At 40.9% G+C, this 17,582-nt stretch overlaps 1 protein-coding gene across 1 annotated transcript; it reads right to left on the bottom strand.

Annotated features, from left to right (window-relative positions):
* Positions 1–4,548: 4,548 nt before the first annotated feature.
* DYRK2 (dual specificity tyrosine phosphorylation regulated kinase 2) lies at positions 4,549–17,543 on the bottom strand. Its single transcript, XM_011373837.2, has 2 exons — positions 17,139–17,543; positions 4,549–10,126 (listed from the first exon to the last, which is right to left on the bottom strand). The coding sequence occupies exon 2, from the start codon at positions 10,103–10,105 to the stop codon at positions 8,519–8,521; it is 1,587 nt and encodes a 528-aa protein (XP_011372139.1). The 5' UTR covers positions 10,106–10,126; positions 17,139–17,543; the 3' UTR covers positions 4,549–8,518.
* Positions 17,544–17,582: the final 39 nt, after the last annotated feature.

The raw sequence follows: 17,582 nt of genomic DNA, 5'->3' as shown, positions 1-17,582 counted from the left end.
TTCCACTCAGCTTCTAGTTAACAAAAATTCCTCCAGATCCTGATTTTAAAAATTGCCAATGTGAGCTTTTGGGGAGGGCTAACCTGCCCAAGCTTAAGTAAAGGAGGGGCTTTGTAGAGGAACTGACATCTAGTCTGAGCTGAGTCCCACAGGATGAGGCAGGCAGACATTCTTGACAGAGGAAATATGGGTACAGTGGTTGAAAAGAGCACATTTAAGGAATCCACAAGACAACAAGGCTTCACATTTTCAAAAAAATTATCCTTCACTTCCTTACTCTACAAAAACCTGACTCTTTACCATCCCTTACATTATGCCAAAAATCATGTACATAGTAGGTGCTTAGTAAATATTGGATGACCAGATGAATGAATGATACATGACATGCCTGTTAGAGCAATTCTCTCCTCCTAGAATATTCTTTTTTCTATCAGTCTGAAATCCATCAAGATCTAGCTAGAGACCCACCTCCCTGAAGCTTTTCTTACCAACAGCAGCACAAATGACATTTACTTACTCTGAATTTGACTTTTGTTGCTCTCAGATTGTTTTCTGTCTAATCTTCTCTTCCCCATTAAACATAAAGATCTCAAGAGCGGGGACTTATCTCCTTCCCCTTCTCTTCCTTTTATTTATTTTTTGTTTTGGTGTATCCGAATACCCTATGGAGTAGATGTTTAATCTCCATGGAAAGAAGGCGGGAGAGAGGGGCGGTGGGAGGGAGTCAAGATAGCTGTCTTTGGGGAGAACTTGGTTTAGCTGACCTTTACAATATTCCTTCTCCATCCTTTTTTTTTTTTTTTTTACAATCTCTTTTAAACTGAAAATTTCCTGAAAATATTTAATTGAATTAGTAAAATGTTAATTCTAAAGCTTTAAATTTCAACAAAAGATAAATAGCTTACTAGTACTTCATACTCTGTAACCAAAGGCATTACTTTTCACCACTCTTTTCTCTCCAACAGATCAGATACTGTAATTCCCTTTGATGCAATGTAGCAAGTCAAACACCAAAATTACACCAACTACTTTTCATAAAGAAACACTGTTATTTTTACCTCAATATTTCTGTATCCTAAAGAACCCTCAAACTCATTCTCTTCTTTAAAGGCCCATCCCTGCTCGTTGGTTTAATCCACTGTCTCTTGTAAATACTTCCAATTGGTCTTCTTTCATCTAATCTTACCCTTCTGGATACATTCTACTGAAGAGAGCCACGGACAAAGCTGCTCATGGCATTTTCCTTTCTAAAATTCACTGGCTGCTGCCCTTGCACAGGGGTGAAGACCTCCAAGGTTTGGCATGATCTGGGGCCAACCACTTTGCCAACTTCAGTTCTTACCACTTCTCTCATTCTTGTGGTTCCTGTGGGCTCCGGCCATGAGGACCTCTCTTTAATTGCTCACACATACCTTGCTTCCTCTAACTCCAAGGTTTCTGTCCATGCTCCTCCCTCAGCTCAAAAGCTATTATTTCCCAGGGAAACCATTCTTGATCCATACAAGACAACACAACCTCCCTGCTTCCATCATAGAGACGCATACTCGGCACCACATGCTTTTCCTTCACAATACTTCATGACATTTGCTTTTATGAATCTGTTCATATAATTACTTGTACAATGCCTTGCTTTTCCAGTCTAAAAACTGTAAAGACAGGAACTACATCTTTTTTGTTCACCATCATATATCCTTAGTGCCTACATAGAACCTGGCATGTAGTCATTTAACAAATATCTGACAAATGAATGCCATCTGCAATAGACAGTAATTAGATGTGTTTTTTTGTTTGTTTGTTGTTTTGTTTTGTTTTGTTTTTAATCTAGGTCTACCCAAGCCAAAATTCCAATGAATTAAATTCTGGGGAAAGGAGAAATTAGGTTGGAAAGTCCTCTTCAGATAAAAAGATGACAAATTAGCCCATAGTTACCATTACTTAGTTCCTGTAAGTCTACATAAATTGCTACACACTAATACCCTTCCCCGCAAACAATTGAAAGCAATTCAATAAGCTTTAATTTAAACGATCTAGGTCTGCTCATGGGTTTTGTTTTGCAGATAACACTTCATTTTTACAAGTAAAAAAAATACTCTAGATATTTTAAACTCCTCAAATTTAGAAGGGAAAATAATCTGGGATAAAAAGCAAGGAAAGACACAATATTTTAGTTTGTAAAATTGGTTTATTTACAATTTGGTATTTTAAAATTGTATTTGGAATTTTAAGTTTTATATATTTCTCTGGCAGGCATTCCGTTTTCTTAAATATGGAGGCAAAAGATAGGAAACCTGAGTAAGTTTGAATTTAAGAGATTTACCTGCTGCTACAGTCAGTAAAATTTAACTTTTAATCCCTGAGAATTAGTAGAGTCAAAAATATTTTCACATTCAAACGTAAAGAACATATTTTAAGAACAGAAAATAAAGAGTAAAGCTACTATAATTAACCTCACAACATATGGCAATATAAATCTCTTTTACAAATTAACTGAGGGGTGTATGTACATGCATTTTAGTTATTAGGTTCTCCTAAGAGACTAAGATGCTCTAGTCCTGTTTTTTGTAGTTCCTCCCTTTTTAAAAAATATTCCTGGAAACTGATACACAATTTATTCATATAAAATAAATACCCGCTGCTAGCTCAAATTTACCCCTTCTAAATTTTTGTGAGTATAGTTAGCAATTTTCCTTTACTGTCCAAGACCAAAATTCTTTATCTGATTGCAAACTGAGGCCCAACTGTTTTTTGCAAAGTCACTTTGAAGCAAGTCACTTTAGTTTCCTCAAGTATCAAGTGAGGATAATTATAGATCATAGGGATGTTTAAGGCTGAACTGATGTTCATACACCACAAGGCCTGTGAAGCTTTCTTCATAATGAGCAATGCTCTGGAACACGTGATAGTTATAATACATCCTGCTACTCCTCATTACAGGTGACTAGTTACTACTACTACTAAAATGTCAGCTTTCTTAGGAAAAGTAAATATTAATTCATTAGTTTGCTCATTCAACATCCTTGAGACGCAAAGGAAGGAATGGCAATTATGCCCGCCCCCCATATATGAAATGTATCACAGATATTAAGTATGACCACAGCAAAACAGTAAGTCAAACCAAATAAACCATAGCCTTTGCAGTAAGATGCAATTTTCTTATGTATATGCAACACACTGGCAGTCATTTTTCATTATGAGCATGGTTAAGTATCACTAATGTCAAATGTTTATTTGCCTAATGGCCCAAAGAAAATGCAGTGTAATTCAAACTGTTTAAAACAATGAAATAAAGCCACGAATACTCTTACTTCGAATGTCTCTTAATGCTCTTTCCAAAACAGAAAATAAACTCCCCTTTCTTTAAAAGACAGATACCAGTGCTAGCTAGCAGCATTCCCTAGTGCTACTTTGAAGGCAATCTTTTAAGTTCCAAGAATATTTACTTGTATTGTTGTTGATTGTAAAAGGGAAAACATTACAGAAATTCAAACAGATTATAGTATTAAGAAAGAGCTTTGCAAAGATTTGGTAAGAGAATGAGTGGGAACCATATAATCTGAGTAAGTCAGATCTGGACAATCTAAATTGCAGCTTTAGCATCAACTTCCAGTTTTAAACATAACACACATCTCTTAAAAACTTATTTCTAAACATATAGGGTTCCTTGGTTGGTTGGTACTTTTTTCACTGGGTAAGAGAGTTGCAAGAGAATCAATACTGGAAGCCTATGGCATAGGCTATGGATGAGACCACGTCTGGATTTGGGAACGCGTTCCTACAGTATCCCCTTGTTTTAGCAAATACCACTACTACTGTAGGAAGCCACACTAAGTCATTCTTTGGCTGTTGGTGGCAGGCGGGGTATAAATAAAAATGTGAGGTAGTTCTTTCCACAAGAGGGAAATATTTGTCTACATAATATCCCTGCAATGTCTGAGAAATTACTAGAGCATCTGCTTGCTGTCATCTGTAAGTAAACTCTTAGTTTGGTATTAACTGAACTTGACAAATCATGAGCTAGTTGTAGTTCACAGACCTTATTTTTTGATACAGCTATGACAGAAGGAGACATTAAAAACCCCCAAAACGTGAACCATAGAGACCACCAAGTACAAGAACTGCAAAAGCATGAGCATTAAAAAACATACGGGGGAGATGGTGAGAGCACATAATTTACCAGAACCTTTGTGTAGAAAAGAATGAACATTGGTGGGGAACAATTTATAGACTCTGCTCCCACAGCTTAACTGTCTGTCAGCTTGAAGGTTAAAAAAAAAAAAAAAATTGAAGTTCTAGCATGATAGAGAACATGGCAGAAGCAATATAAAAGAAAATTAACAGAAATATTAAAGGTATAGAATATCTGAGAAAATTAAGAGTTGCTTACTAAAATTTTAGTCTTTCTTGAAATTCACACATTTATATTAAATTAATAAGAAATCAATTACTGCTGAAAATATTTGCATTCTAAACTCTCTCCAGGCTATTGGACCAGAATAATACCAGAAATAGATCAGGAGTAAAATTATAGTTAGAAAAGGGGAGAAAAAGTAAGGTAGGACATTAAAATTTTATTCTGAAATAATCTCTGGCCACGACAATAAAATTTAACAAATATTCACTGAACAGTCTTACTCCTGTCATCAGCTGTACAATACATACAGTATCATAGAACTGGCCACTAGGATTAAAATCCACTAGAACATATTTCATGTTAAGTGGCGACAGCAGCATCTCACAGAAATTTTTACATACATATATACACAGTCCACATTCAACCATTTTCACATATTTTCAGTACACACAGTTGCAGCATATTACAGTCACGTGTCTAAGTTGTTGCTCGATAAAAACCCAAGCCACTGCCTAGACATAACTGTAGCAGTTGAGCTGAGTATAATTACAATTTATTTTATATATGTCCATAGCAGAGAGATGTACAAGCCCCTAAGAAACAGAGTTCACAAATACTTTTTTAAATGCTACCACAGCATTATGTTGGGCAATATTAAAACCTTTACCAACCAAATCAATTATTTTTAAAAAGACTTCTGCTTACCAGAAATATTCTTGATGAAAAAAATTACAAAAATGAATGCTCTCTTTAAAGTAATTCACACTTTTAAGATTCCAATATGGCCCAATGCTACTGATGCCTAAAGTGTTCCTAATATTCTGATGGAGCCCTTTAACATGACTCCAAACCACCCATTAAGTTTAAAAGTGGCTTAAGTGCCTTGCACCCAAATTGTAAAAATCCCTGGCCATCCTTACTAGAGCCAGGCACATAGAAAAGGAATGCACTTTGGTTCATACCAAATGCCCTGGGATTAATCACACTATAAAATTAAATGGTTTGAGGTAAATTTTTACAAATACAGTTGATTTTCGTCTAGTGTTAGCGTCACAAAAAAAAATAACCATTTAAAAAATCAGTCTGATGTTAAGATACAACAAAGACCATCTTCAACCCCTTAAGCATAGGAATTCTCTGTGTAACTAACCAACCAATGGTTTACCTTTTTCAGTGCCTGATGATGATTCACGCCTTATGGTTTCTATTAAGGCCTATAAGTAACTGGATATTTAAGACAGATGTACCTTTGTAGAGGTGGGTTCCATCCTTACTGCCCAGTATTCAAAGAGTTAAAAGAGGCCAAAAAATGCATGCCCTACAACATGGCATTCAGAACAAAAGGCACATTGTTAACACTAAGGGCACAATTTCTCCTCTACTGTTAATCTACACTGTCTTGCATCACTCTGTTGTTCCACTGTTGTGGCAATACACTCAAGTGGTAATGCACACGCTGGTGGTGCAAGAAACGAGCCAGATGAGACTGCAACCAAAGACAAGACGACACTGTGCTATTCCTAAATCTGAAAACAGCTCAGACATCCCTAGACAATGGGAACCTGTGAGACCAAGGACTGTTTCCAAGCCAACTTCCAGTAGCCTATCAGAGCCCTTCACTTATTTATGTTTTAAAATCACAAGGAGGATACATTTTTCTCTTTTTGCCATTATAATTGTTAGAATTTTTGAAAAGCAGCTCTATCACTAAACACTGAATGGCTCTTGTGATTAGAAATTTCGTTGTATTTTGGGGGAGGAGGGGAGCCCCATAGCGCCGCACATTGTAGTTTGGCTTAAAAGTTTCCGGTTACATTTGTGAATAAAGATAGTCACAAATGCATTGTTGGCATCTTAAGAACCAGTTTTGTGTGGCGAGGCAAAGACAACTAGTATTAGTCCATTTATAAATTTTCACATGTATAGTCATTTTACAGGGGAATTTTTATTAATGGCAGGCTCAGGTTCATATATTTAAACCTAAATGTGAAAATGAGTGTGGTATGGAAGAAGAGCATTGCAAGGGGAAAATAGGCTTTATGTTTTTGTTTATTTTAATGACCTAAAGAAGCTAACCATCATTAAGAGGCTTGTGGTTTTACAAAGCCATCACACCAAGTTTTACATTTCTTATGCCTTTAAGCCAAAATTTTAATAATAAATACATAATCTTTAGATTCTGTAAGCCGCTGATTAGGGGTATTATCACATGAGTATCATTTAAAATGCAAATTACTAACACATTGCACTTCCACAGATTACACAGAAATGTGTACAATATGGTAAAGAATTTGACTAAGGGAAAAAGCTATAATTTCTAAATACAGAAGTCCAAATTAATTCATCGGTAACACCCTTAAATAGTAAAGCAAATATCAACATCACTATTCATCAATAAGCTAATCTTATTACTGTTTTTTGGCAAATATCTGTAATATTTCCTGAGCATTTTTCTCCATCATCAACTGACAAAGCCTCAAGATAAGTAAAGAGTTTTGTTCAAAACTACTTTTTTTTTTTTTTTTTTAAAGTAAGAGAAACTGCAGGTTTACTATTAAAAGAACTTAACCGGAAACTTTCTTGGCCTCACTGGGGACCATGCTTTAAGTACTTGTAAATCAATTTACAGGCAATACAGTAATATCTGTGCATATAAAAGAGTATTTATCCTAATTTTTACTACTCAAACCTATTTCCAAAGAGGCAGAAATCTTTCTATATTAAATTGCACATACTAAAAAACTTTTTCCACGTGCCTTGAAATTGATATATATCACTGCTCATACATTAGTGATAAAATACTGAAATTTCCACTGTGAAAATAATTATTATTCAGAGAAGAAAATATTCTTTTACTTTAACTCTCATTTACTTTTCCAGGTAAAGTGTCATTCTCACGAAGACAATCAGTGCAATTCAAAAGAAAGTAAAATAAAACAGAAGAACGCAATTTCTGTGGCTTTTCTAGTAATGCAAAGAATGAGTCAAACCATTTAACTTGAGGTTGAACTTTTCTTCCCTTAAATTTGTTGTTAAAATTGGCCTTACTGAACAGGCACAGTGACTTCTGTTCATCAAAAGGATTTTCAACCCCCTTTCCTTTTAAAGAAAGAGTTGATACTTTCCCAGGCTAAGAGAACCTTACAGTGACACCTGAAAAGTGGGAACTCAGCTAATCTGCTAAACCTTCTTTGGAACTATGGAAATCCCCATCTTAAGTAGCTAGGCTGCTATTCTTTTTTTAATTTGGAATATGAAATGATGGTCAAAATCACAGCTGAAATGTCTCTTTTTTGTATTAACAGTCTGGGATATCTATTTGAAGGAAGGAAAAAAAGCTAAATGCAAGCAACAGATGTGTGGTAAAAGAGGAGCAGAGAGGAGAAAAGCAAAGAGAAGGGAGGAACAGTTTGTAGAACACATTTCTAAATTTAGGTGCAAGACCAATTCTGTAATATGAGGCTTCTTTACAAAACAGCTCGCTGATCGTATTAGATAATTTGGAGGAACACACACGTTTCCATTTACCCACCAGGTCTGCTTGACCAAGTTGAGAATGTCAGAATGCTAAACTGGGCATTTAAATCTTGGGGGTTTTATTTTGTTTGAGCACGACTTTAGAAAAAAAAAAAAAATCACTAAGGTACAGTTTTTCTTAGAATATCATGTTCGTCCTAACCATTCTTCTCCCATCATAACTACCACCCAGATAACTTATGGAAAATAGAAGGACATGCTACACCTGTGCATGAACCTGGAGCAAGGGGCGGGGTGGTGTCCTTCGAGGGCAATCACCTTGGGGATAATATACTATGAACCATAAAAACATAGTGAATGTCTTTGACACCAATCTGTAAATGCATGGCAGTCATGAAGTAATCAATGGCCTGCCACTGATGTTTATTACTCTGCCACACTAAATACAGTAAGGCTCATCGTACTTTTAGAACACAAAAAGTTTCAGAAAGTATAAAAACTTAAAGCATTGTCCCCATGTATTTTATAAAAACAAAACGAAACTTTCTTACATTAAAATAAGTGCTGAAGAGATACAAATGAGTCGAGTTATTGAGCAAATAAAAACAGGTCTGAGCTACTCCTTTTCAACCCACTAAGGCTCAGCAACATCGTATCTTTCAAATTACGAGCATTGGGGGGGGACTCAGCTCAGCTAACAAGTTTTGGCAAGACTGTCCTCTGCTGAATATTCCCATTGGCGTCTGTCATTTGTGCCAAATTAGTCCTCAGTTTGGAAGCGGAGCTGGAAGGTGGAGGTAACTTAGAAATGGAAGTGATAGCACCAGTGCTCTCGGTTATCCTTTTCACTGCTGTCTTCTCCCCCGCTGGAGGCTTTGGCAACCGCCTCCTCAGCCAGGGATGCCGCAAAGCCTGGCCGGGGGTCATGCGGACCACAGGATCCCATTCTAAACACTGTTTCAAGAAGTCAAGGAAAAGGGGATCGTCACATCCCTTCAGTGCGTTCCCCCACTCTCTGCTCTCTGGTGGGCCCCTCAGTTTCCCTCTCCGGGAACGGCCTCCATTGAGAACCACAGAGCCGTCTGAGAGAGTCGTGACAGTGCAGTAACGGGGATAACCCTTGGAGCTCACAAAATTTTTGGCTCGTTTGGATGCATCCAGCAGTTTCTGAGAGGGCATGCCCAACAGTTCAATCATACAGGCCAGCTGGTCCCCTTCATCTTCCCCAGGCAAGAGGGGGTACCCGGTCAGGAGCTCTGCTAAGATGCAGCCCAGGCTCCACATGTCGATGGGCATGCCGTACCTGGAGCCAAGGATCACTTCCGGAGCCCGGTAAAAACGGGACTGGATGTACGTGTACACACGCTGATGCTCGTAACAGCTGGAGCCAAAATCGATCACTTTAATACCACTTCTACCCTGCTGCTTTAACAAAATGTTCTCGGGCTTAAGGTCACAGTGAATTATTCTGTTTTTGTGCAAAGCATCCAAGCACTGTAGAATGGAGTGGGCAAACTTGCGAACCAAAGGCAGGCTGAAGCCCTGGAATTTATTCTTCTTGATGAGCTCATAGAGGTTCATGCTCAGCAGCTCGAACGTCATGCAGATGTGGTTGCGGAAGGTGAAATTCTCCAGCATGTGGATGACGTTCATGGTGTTGTCCTTGTCCTGCTTCCGCAGGTGTTCCAGGATTCGGATCTCCTCTGCCGCCTGCCGGTGGAAGCGCTTCTCATTCCGCACCATCTTCAGGGCCACGTGCTGGTGGACTTTGTGGTCATAGGCCTTGACCACCTGCCCAAAGCTCCCCTTCCCAATGACCTTCAGGACTTCATACCTGTAAGCCACATGATCGTGGGGCACTTGCACATAGGATCCCTGGTCATCGTCATAGCCACCGTTGTTGGGCCCGCCTGTCATGCCCTGGCGCTTCTTTGCATTTGGACCCAAGAAGTAGATTTCAGGGTAGCTGAAAATCTCATGGTGTTCGAAGGTGGTTAGTTTCTGCATGTATTGCTTCATTGCTTGTTCGGGTGTCAAGGGGGTGGCTTTCACCTTCCCCATGCCGTCTATAGACTTCAGAGAGGTGGAGCTGCCCTGCCGTCGATGGATGCTCTCCAGCTGCCGCTCTGGCACCACTGGCAATCCCGTTTTGCCCACTGTTGTAAGCCCATTTGGTTGCGTCGTGAGCACTGTCCGCTTGTTACTGTTATCCTCAAACAGCTGCTGCACCTGGATCTGTCCGTGGCTGTGGCCGCCGACATGCAGATGATCATTCATTGTGTGCTTGCTGCTGCCGATCTGGAATTCGAAAAAGAAACATGAATGGAATGGAAGAGGGTCTGTCTACTCGAATGGAATCTCTGATAAGTCAGCCTCCAACTCCATCTTTAGAAAATCTAATTTGGTTTGAATTTATAGTTAGAATCAGGTGACTAAACAGAGAGAATTGTGCACTCAAGAGGGACTTCAGTAACACCCTAAGAGGGACGGTGGACGTGATGCTGACAGTCTCTGCCAAAATAAAAGAAAAAGAAGTTCGTGGGCTAGGTAAGGCTACGAAACTTGGGATCCTGCAAAAAAGACCCCATAAATGCTACACTCAACAGACAAGCAGATTGCTATACATACTCAGGGTCCTTAGAGCAAGTTCCCTACGGAGGCAGAGAACGTCGTTCTTGTTCATCCTATACCTAACAGTTAGCACAGGACCTAGCACATCACAGGCGTTCCACTCAATCCACACTTGATATCAAAATGAAACAGGATACAGAAAAAACATGAACACGCAGACTCTATACTGGCTGCACCTCCCCCAGCTCATAGCACCTTTCACACTTCATCTAGTAGCTCCTTTACTACCATGAGGGCAGGGACCACATCTACCGTGTTGACTACTCTTTCTACCCTAGCTCAATTCTGAAAACCCTGGTATACTCACTGTCGGTCTTCACTACTTGGAAATTTAACTGAATACACCTAAAAAAATGCATGATCCAGTGGCAAAGAAAACTGTATTTTTGGGCTTGAGAAATTCTCATGTAGATATGCACTGAAGCATCTTGTAAACCCCTAACCTATTTTTAAAATTTCTGGGCTTCTCCGGCTGTGATGACCATTTAAGGCCATTCAGCCTGACAAACCAACCGTCATTCTTTTGGGCCTTCCTTTGGTCAATGGCTCAGCTCTCTTAAGTCTGCTCGGATACTCAGCTTTCCAATAAGGAATACAAAGTAGTGATTTCTATTTTCAGGCACACATGCCATCCCTGAACATTCCTGTCTAAACAAAACTGACTATGTAAGCCAACCCCAGCCCCTCCGCCGACCCCCCCACCCCAGGCCTTCTACTGAGAATCTACGTGGGATATCTTTTTGCATTATTATTGCAAAGAGGTGAGGGGTGGAAGAGGAATCACAGCCAGGATCCCCTCTCAGTTAGAAATTCTTGCCACCTCAGACAACCACCCACAAGTCTTAAAGCATCCTGCTAGGTGATTTTTATATGAAATCTTAAAAGATCAATTTGTCATTCACTATCTCATTCATTCTACCAACAATAACTGAGGTCTAGCCACATTACGTGACAGAGTCCCTACCCTCTACGGGCTTAAAACCAATTAGCTGAAGTCCTGTGCCATCAGTATTTTTCCTATTATTGCCACCTAAATCCCAATTTGGGGGCTTTATATACCACTAAAAGCACAGAAGTGCTCTGAATAGGTAATATAATAATTCAGGAAATGTTTTGGTGACCACCTAGATTATAAAATGAAATTCTAAGACCTTAAATTTTGTTTAACTGATACAAGGCATGCATAGTGACCATCTGAGGAATGAGATTTCTCTCTGCATTCTTCTAAGACTAAGTAGAATATAGTACTTGAGCCTGTTGGAAGTGTCATTTCACAGATTGAGGGATTTTATTTCTTAGACAGATTTCTGGAAGACTTCTCTAGTTGAACCATTTTATTAAACTCATAGAAGATATTACAAGCTAAGTGGACTTATCTTCTGTAAGGGTAGCTAGACGGGTTATTTTAGCTTCGTTCTATGCCAAAAGCAGAGCAGTCCACAAAATTGAACTAGGAAAGTCTTGGGTATTTATAAAAGTAGTATAGGATTGTCCATTGCTTTTGTTCCCAAGCCTCACTCTCTGTACCTCTCTTCTCCGCTGTGGTCTTTCAAGCACCAGGGAATAAAAGGGCCTGAAATTAGAAATATATCTCTTCTACAGAACCATTCTCTTCGGGGCAGCATGGAGAGATATCAGAAGAGAAACCTACATTACCAGTACACATGCTACAAAAAGCATGAGGTTTCATCAGAAACAAAATTAACACTGGGGCTTTAGGAATTCCTAAAAGATAACAAAGTAAAACTTTTCGAGCATCTGAAACTAACTTCAATTTTTGCAATAGTAATTTTAATGTTTTCATAATTTAAATTACAATCACAAAAGTTTAGTGACTAGCACATGAGAGAGCTTGCCAATACTTGATCCTTCCTTTCTTCTCTTGGTCTCCTCCACAGTATTAACTATTAATTCACCTACCCATAGGTAGATTCAAAGGTTCCACAGGGTTCAAAAGCCTCAACTCTCATGGCTTCTCACTCCCTTCACATTCCCTGGTTGACCGTGACCACAGCTACGACCACCCATGGGCTGACGTCTGCCATAACTACACCTCTGGCTCAGAGCTGCCCAATCTTTGTCTCCTGAGCTCAAGACTCATGTGTCAACTACGGATCAGCTGCCTTTCCCACAGGCAACTCAAACTCAACTCATGATTCTTCTACCAAAACCATTTCCTCCTCCCTTAACCCTCAATTTCTGATGAACGAGAGGCTTCACTTCCACACAGCCTGGATGTCCTCCTCCACGTCTCCCCCTCACTCTCCCAAGTCATCATTAAGCTTCGTCATTTCTATCTATCCCACATGGTCTCCTCTCACACTCCTATTGTCTTTTACTGGGACAACTAAAGCAGGCTCCTAACATGTACCCTTGGTTCTAAATCTGAAATTCCTCAAATCTCTTCTTTCTATGGTACTTGTAGAGTTACCATTCAAAAGTATCACTCTGACATTTCCCTTGCTTTTGCTTGAGGCCCACAATGGCACCCATTTCCACAGATATTACAAGAACTCACAGGCAAGAATAGGAGATTCTAAAATGTAGAGGCTAAATGAGCCGAGTTCTTCCAACGTCATCTACGACACTCACTATTCTCTCTGAGAGTAGCAAAGCTGGATTCCCTAAGGGCTTTGAAAACACCATGCTTTTTTTATGTTCCTCTGCTTTTGGTGAGGTCCTATCTCATAATGGTTAGGAGTCCAGGGATTTTCAATTAGACACATGGGAAATGAATCCCAGCTCCACCACTTACTCTGTGACCTTGGGCAATGTACTTAATCTCTCTGCACTAGTATCCTTATCTGTAAAAAAGGGTAACAAAGCTACCTCATTAGGGCTTTTAGGAGGATTAATACGGTAAAATATATAAAGTGCTTAGTATAGTACTGAGTACTTAGTATAGCACTAAGCTGTTATCATCAGCCTTTCCCAATGCTGCTTGACTCTCCCTAACCATGTCTACGTGGTAAACTCCAACTCACCCTTCAACGTGCAGTTCGACCCTCACCTCCTCGGTGAAACCTTCCCTTTCCTGTCCTCTGGGAACGCTTATTTCATTTTACTGTCATTGTTTTAACACCTGATGTACCGATCTGGCTGTGAGCAATTCTGGGGCAAAGTACCTCTTATTTTTTAAGCCTTATTAAAATACCAATGATAAACATCTATTGAATGGAAAAGGGCATGTCAATAAATCCTTAACTCCCACCTCTCTGAGTTATTCTTGAGAAGAGCCTTGGTACCTTCATAAGAAAACATGAAGTTAACGCCCGGGGGAACTGGTAATTGTCCCCGGTGACCCGAGTCACAAAATGTTAGGCTTGCAGTGTATCAGGGGAGACTTGGAGACAAATGACAGCAGTTAAAAAGTACGTGTCGCAGACAAATCAACCAAACACCTAAGAGCAATGTGTGGTATCTTAAAACTTTCCAGATTAAGGAGATTCATTTGAGAGGCTCCAGTAAAGGAGGACCCTGAGTCTCAACTACTATAGGACTCTAAAATCACAACTAAACTCAGAAGCACAATTAACTGACCTATGAAAAGGAGGCGAGGGAATGCTAAAAAAGCAAAAACATTTCCACAATGCATATACCACAAATACATCAGAAACTGGATACTAAAAACCTCTCTCACTCAGCCTCTTGAAGTCTGAGATTGTGGCTCATCCATATTTGCTAATGCCTACCTAGCACAGTGCCGTCACATTTAAAAAGAGACACTGAATGAACTGAATGAACGCAATTTTAGATACCTACAATGTATGGGTTAAAATGCAGAGACCTACAAAAGCCTTCTCTGACCACGCAATATTTTTGTGCTAAAAAATATGTAAGATCTCATGGCATATTAAAAGAAAACTCTTTTTAAAAATTAAGAACAATAGTCTAACCTGTTTGGTAGTTTTAATCTCTTCCAATAATACAATGGAAAACAGCAGATATTTCACTGTGCTAATATTTCTGGGTATTTTAAGACTTATCTTAGAAATGTTGTATAGTGTTAGGGGAATAGAACTGAGTCCAAAAGGATTAGAATTTTAGCTCTTCCTCAAACACACTGATGGTCTGTGTGGTCCTGAGTCAAATGTCCACTTTTTCTTCTTCGAAATATTACTACTTTTTATGGGAATATTCATCCTCCTTTAATCCCAATTGTTTCATTTGTTAGTAAATGGAGAGAGCCTTAAACATTAAAAGTTATAAAATAATATATTTGGAAATTTTTTTTAAAAAAAGTATATCATCTCCCATAAAACACTAAAAGAAAAAAAAACTAGTGGCAATCAAAATAGTTACTGAGTACACTTTTAGGACAGATAAACAAAATGGCTAAGTGTACAATAATATATACATGGAGATAGAGAACAAAAGGGCAATGGACTAGTTAAATTACAAAGTTCATAATATTTATAATTATATATTTATCCACCTACTATACCATTTACAAGGGAAAATACAGGCAGGCTCCTATGACAAGATCATTTTCCTTTCATTAATGCTCTTCCCACCTCTGCCCTTATTTGTTAAATAGGTCTTCCCAGAAGCAACTTCTGTGAAATTAAAAACTTATAAAAACCTGACAGACATATGGGAATATGGATCTGCACAGGTTCTCGCGTTTATAATAAAACTAATACAGTTTCCTAGAATTAGCACTATCGAGCAGTACGTTAAAGCTAGACTCAGGAGGGCCTTGGGCTTTAGCTCCTGCCTTGAATAGGAATTGACTAGGGTAATCTTGACCAAACAACTTAACTTGTCCAACTGTTTCCTCATCTGAAAAATGAAGGAGTAGAACCAGATAAATGCTGTGGTCCTTTCACACTTCCCTGTTCTAGGAAGTCTGCAATGTTGTGCAACTAAAGTCAAAACTAAACAATCAAAACCCCAAGTCACCTTTCAAAACCAAGCTTCTAATGACCGAAAGCATACTGAAGTTTAAACGTTAAGTTGAAAACAGGTAAATCTGGCAGATACCACAGCAAAATACAAGCATCCATCATTAGGAATCCTGAGAAGCACCCTCACATCTTTTCATTTCCAGTCCATCACGGGCTATTCCTCCAGGGGACACCTTTTGTTTTCTCTAATCTCATTACACATTTCAATTTTAAGAAGGCTCTGATTAAGTAAAGCTCACACCCTTATAAAACTGGAATCCAGATGCAAACCTAGTATTTTTCCCCTAGGTCACACCAAGTCATGTGATTACATCCACACATTAAAAAAAAAAATAAAAAAAACTCTGGATGTTACATTTCCGAATTGTCAGGTGACTCCAAACCAAACAGATAAAGCCCAACCCTTAAAACCAATGGCAAGACCTCAGTTAAAATGTCATTGTGACAAGAACATCCAACCATAACATAAGGAATCAACCAGCCTGACAGATTCTCTTCCACTATCAACAGTCCAATACACATAGGTTAGCTTCAGTGTAGCGAATGCTTAGCCCCTGGGTCTAGAAGTGTCAGGAGGGGGAGGGGAAAGGGGAAGAGAAGGGGAGAAGAGGGAGGGAGAGAGGGAGAGAGAGAAATAAATCAGAACAACAAAACGTTTTCCGTGAAATTTCTACACATCTGTCCAGGTCTCAGAGGAGACTCTCCACTCTAGCCGTCCTCTAGCAAATTCTCCCCCGGTAAACAAGTTTTCCCATAATACGTTACCCTCAGAGCTGCTCCTCTGTAGTCTAGAAATGCCTTTTCTACACTTCAACTTTCACTTGGCAAACAAAGCCAAATCGCTAGCAAGCATCCCTCATACAGAACCATCTTAGGCAGTTCCTCTGGAAGATCCAGTTAGTAACAAGACCCTGGAAACCACCACCTCCTCCAAGTGCACACCTCCTCTAGCTGGCAGTAACCCTCCAAGGGCAATTTCGGGGAGCTAAGAAAAGGTACATGAAGTCAAATCCACCTGGCCAATCTCTGCAGCGGCCAGTCCTGCTCCGCTCTCTCCTCCCTCTTGGCCTTTTGGAGGGACCCCTGCACAGAGGAGGTGCCATCCCCTTCCCACCTCCAAAGAGACGCTGGCCCTTTCCTTGTGAATACTATCCAACTGCAGAATCCTCCAGGGTGGCTTGTTGTTGTGACTGCTGCTGTGGCTCTTATTTTTGTTAATGTTAATTACAATTTCTGCTGTGCTCAAACCTGTAGCACTCATAAAACATGCTTCCACATGCGGGGGACAATTGGTGGTGCTCCCCGGAGGCTGGAGCCAGGCCTGGGAGGCTCTTTGGGGGATCGATTTTCTGGGCAGGAGGGCCTGGCAGTCCCCAAACACGTATCTGTGTCTATAAATACCCACTATCCAACGTGGGGGCAGGGCGGATGTTTACTCGGTCAGGGAAAGGAGCTCTGGGAAGCAAGGACGAAAAGAGGAAAGAGAGAAGGAAAGAGGCAAGGAGGAAGTTCGGAGGAAGAGGAGCCCAAGGGTGGGCGGGCTCCAGAGGGGAAGTGAGGAGCCCACGCTACGAATCTTCCTTTGTGGCAGCAGCTTTGGACTCGCCCAAGTTACGGAGGGCGGCGTCCAGGAGAGGCCACTGGCCAGGGGCGTGGAGACATTCGCACTTCGACCTCTCTTCTCCGGGGGTCAGAAACCCCAAGTCCGGCCGTTTCTGTCCCAGGCTCCTCCCGCATCCCTTCCCCTCGGCCGCCCGCGGGCTGGGTCTCACCGTGTGGGCTGCGGCGGCAGCGTTGCTGGCCCGGAGGGGCGGCAAGGCGATGGGGGAGGGCGGGCCGGTCCCCACTCCGCTCCGAGGGGCCCCCGCTCCGAGCCCCGGGGAAGCCTGAAGCTGACGAACGGCGCTGTCCCCTCCTCGGCCTGAGAGCCACGCGCGGGAGGAGACAAAAGAGGGTCAGCGGGGAGAAAGTCACCCAGACCCCGTGGCCCCGCCCCGCCCCTCTGGACAGCGAACCCCGCTCTTCCTTGGGGGAGAAACGGGGACAGTAAAAGCGGGCGTCCAGGAACTGAAGGGACGCCCGGGACAAGGCGCCCCTGCGCGCACCCACGGGCGGGGCAGCGGCTGCAAAGTTAAGTCGGGCCTGGGCGCGCGAGTTCGCGACCCCGCGGGGAGCCGGGCTGGGCCGGGGCTGGGCGGCCCACGTTGCAGGCGGCG

Source organism: Pteropus vampyrus, unplaced genomic scaffold, assembly GCF_000151845.1.
Source record: "Pteropus vampyrus isolate Shadow unplaced genomic scaffold, Pvam_2.0 Scaffold9, whole genome shotgun sequence".
NCBI lineage: Eukaryota > Metazoa > Chordata > Mammalia > Chiroptera > Pteropodidae > Pteropus > Pteropus vampyrus.
The sequence above is the reverse complement of the archived record's forward strand: the minus strand, read 5'-3'. Positions and strand labels throughout refer to the sequence as shown.

Excerpts from the sequence above, each read along its gene's own strand:
- DYRK2 (XM_011373837.2), bottom strand. The coding sequence starts at position 10,105 with ATGAATGATCATCTGCATGTCGGCGGCCACAGCCACGGACAGATCCAG.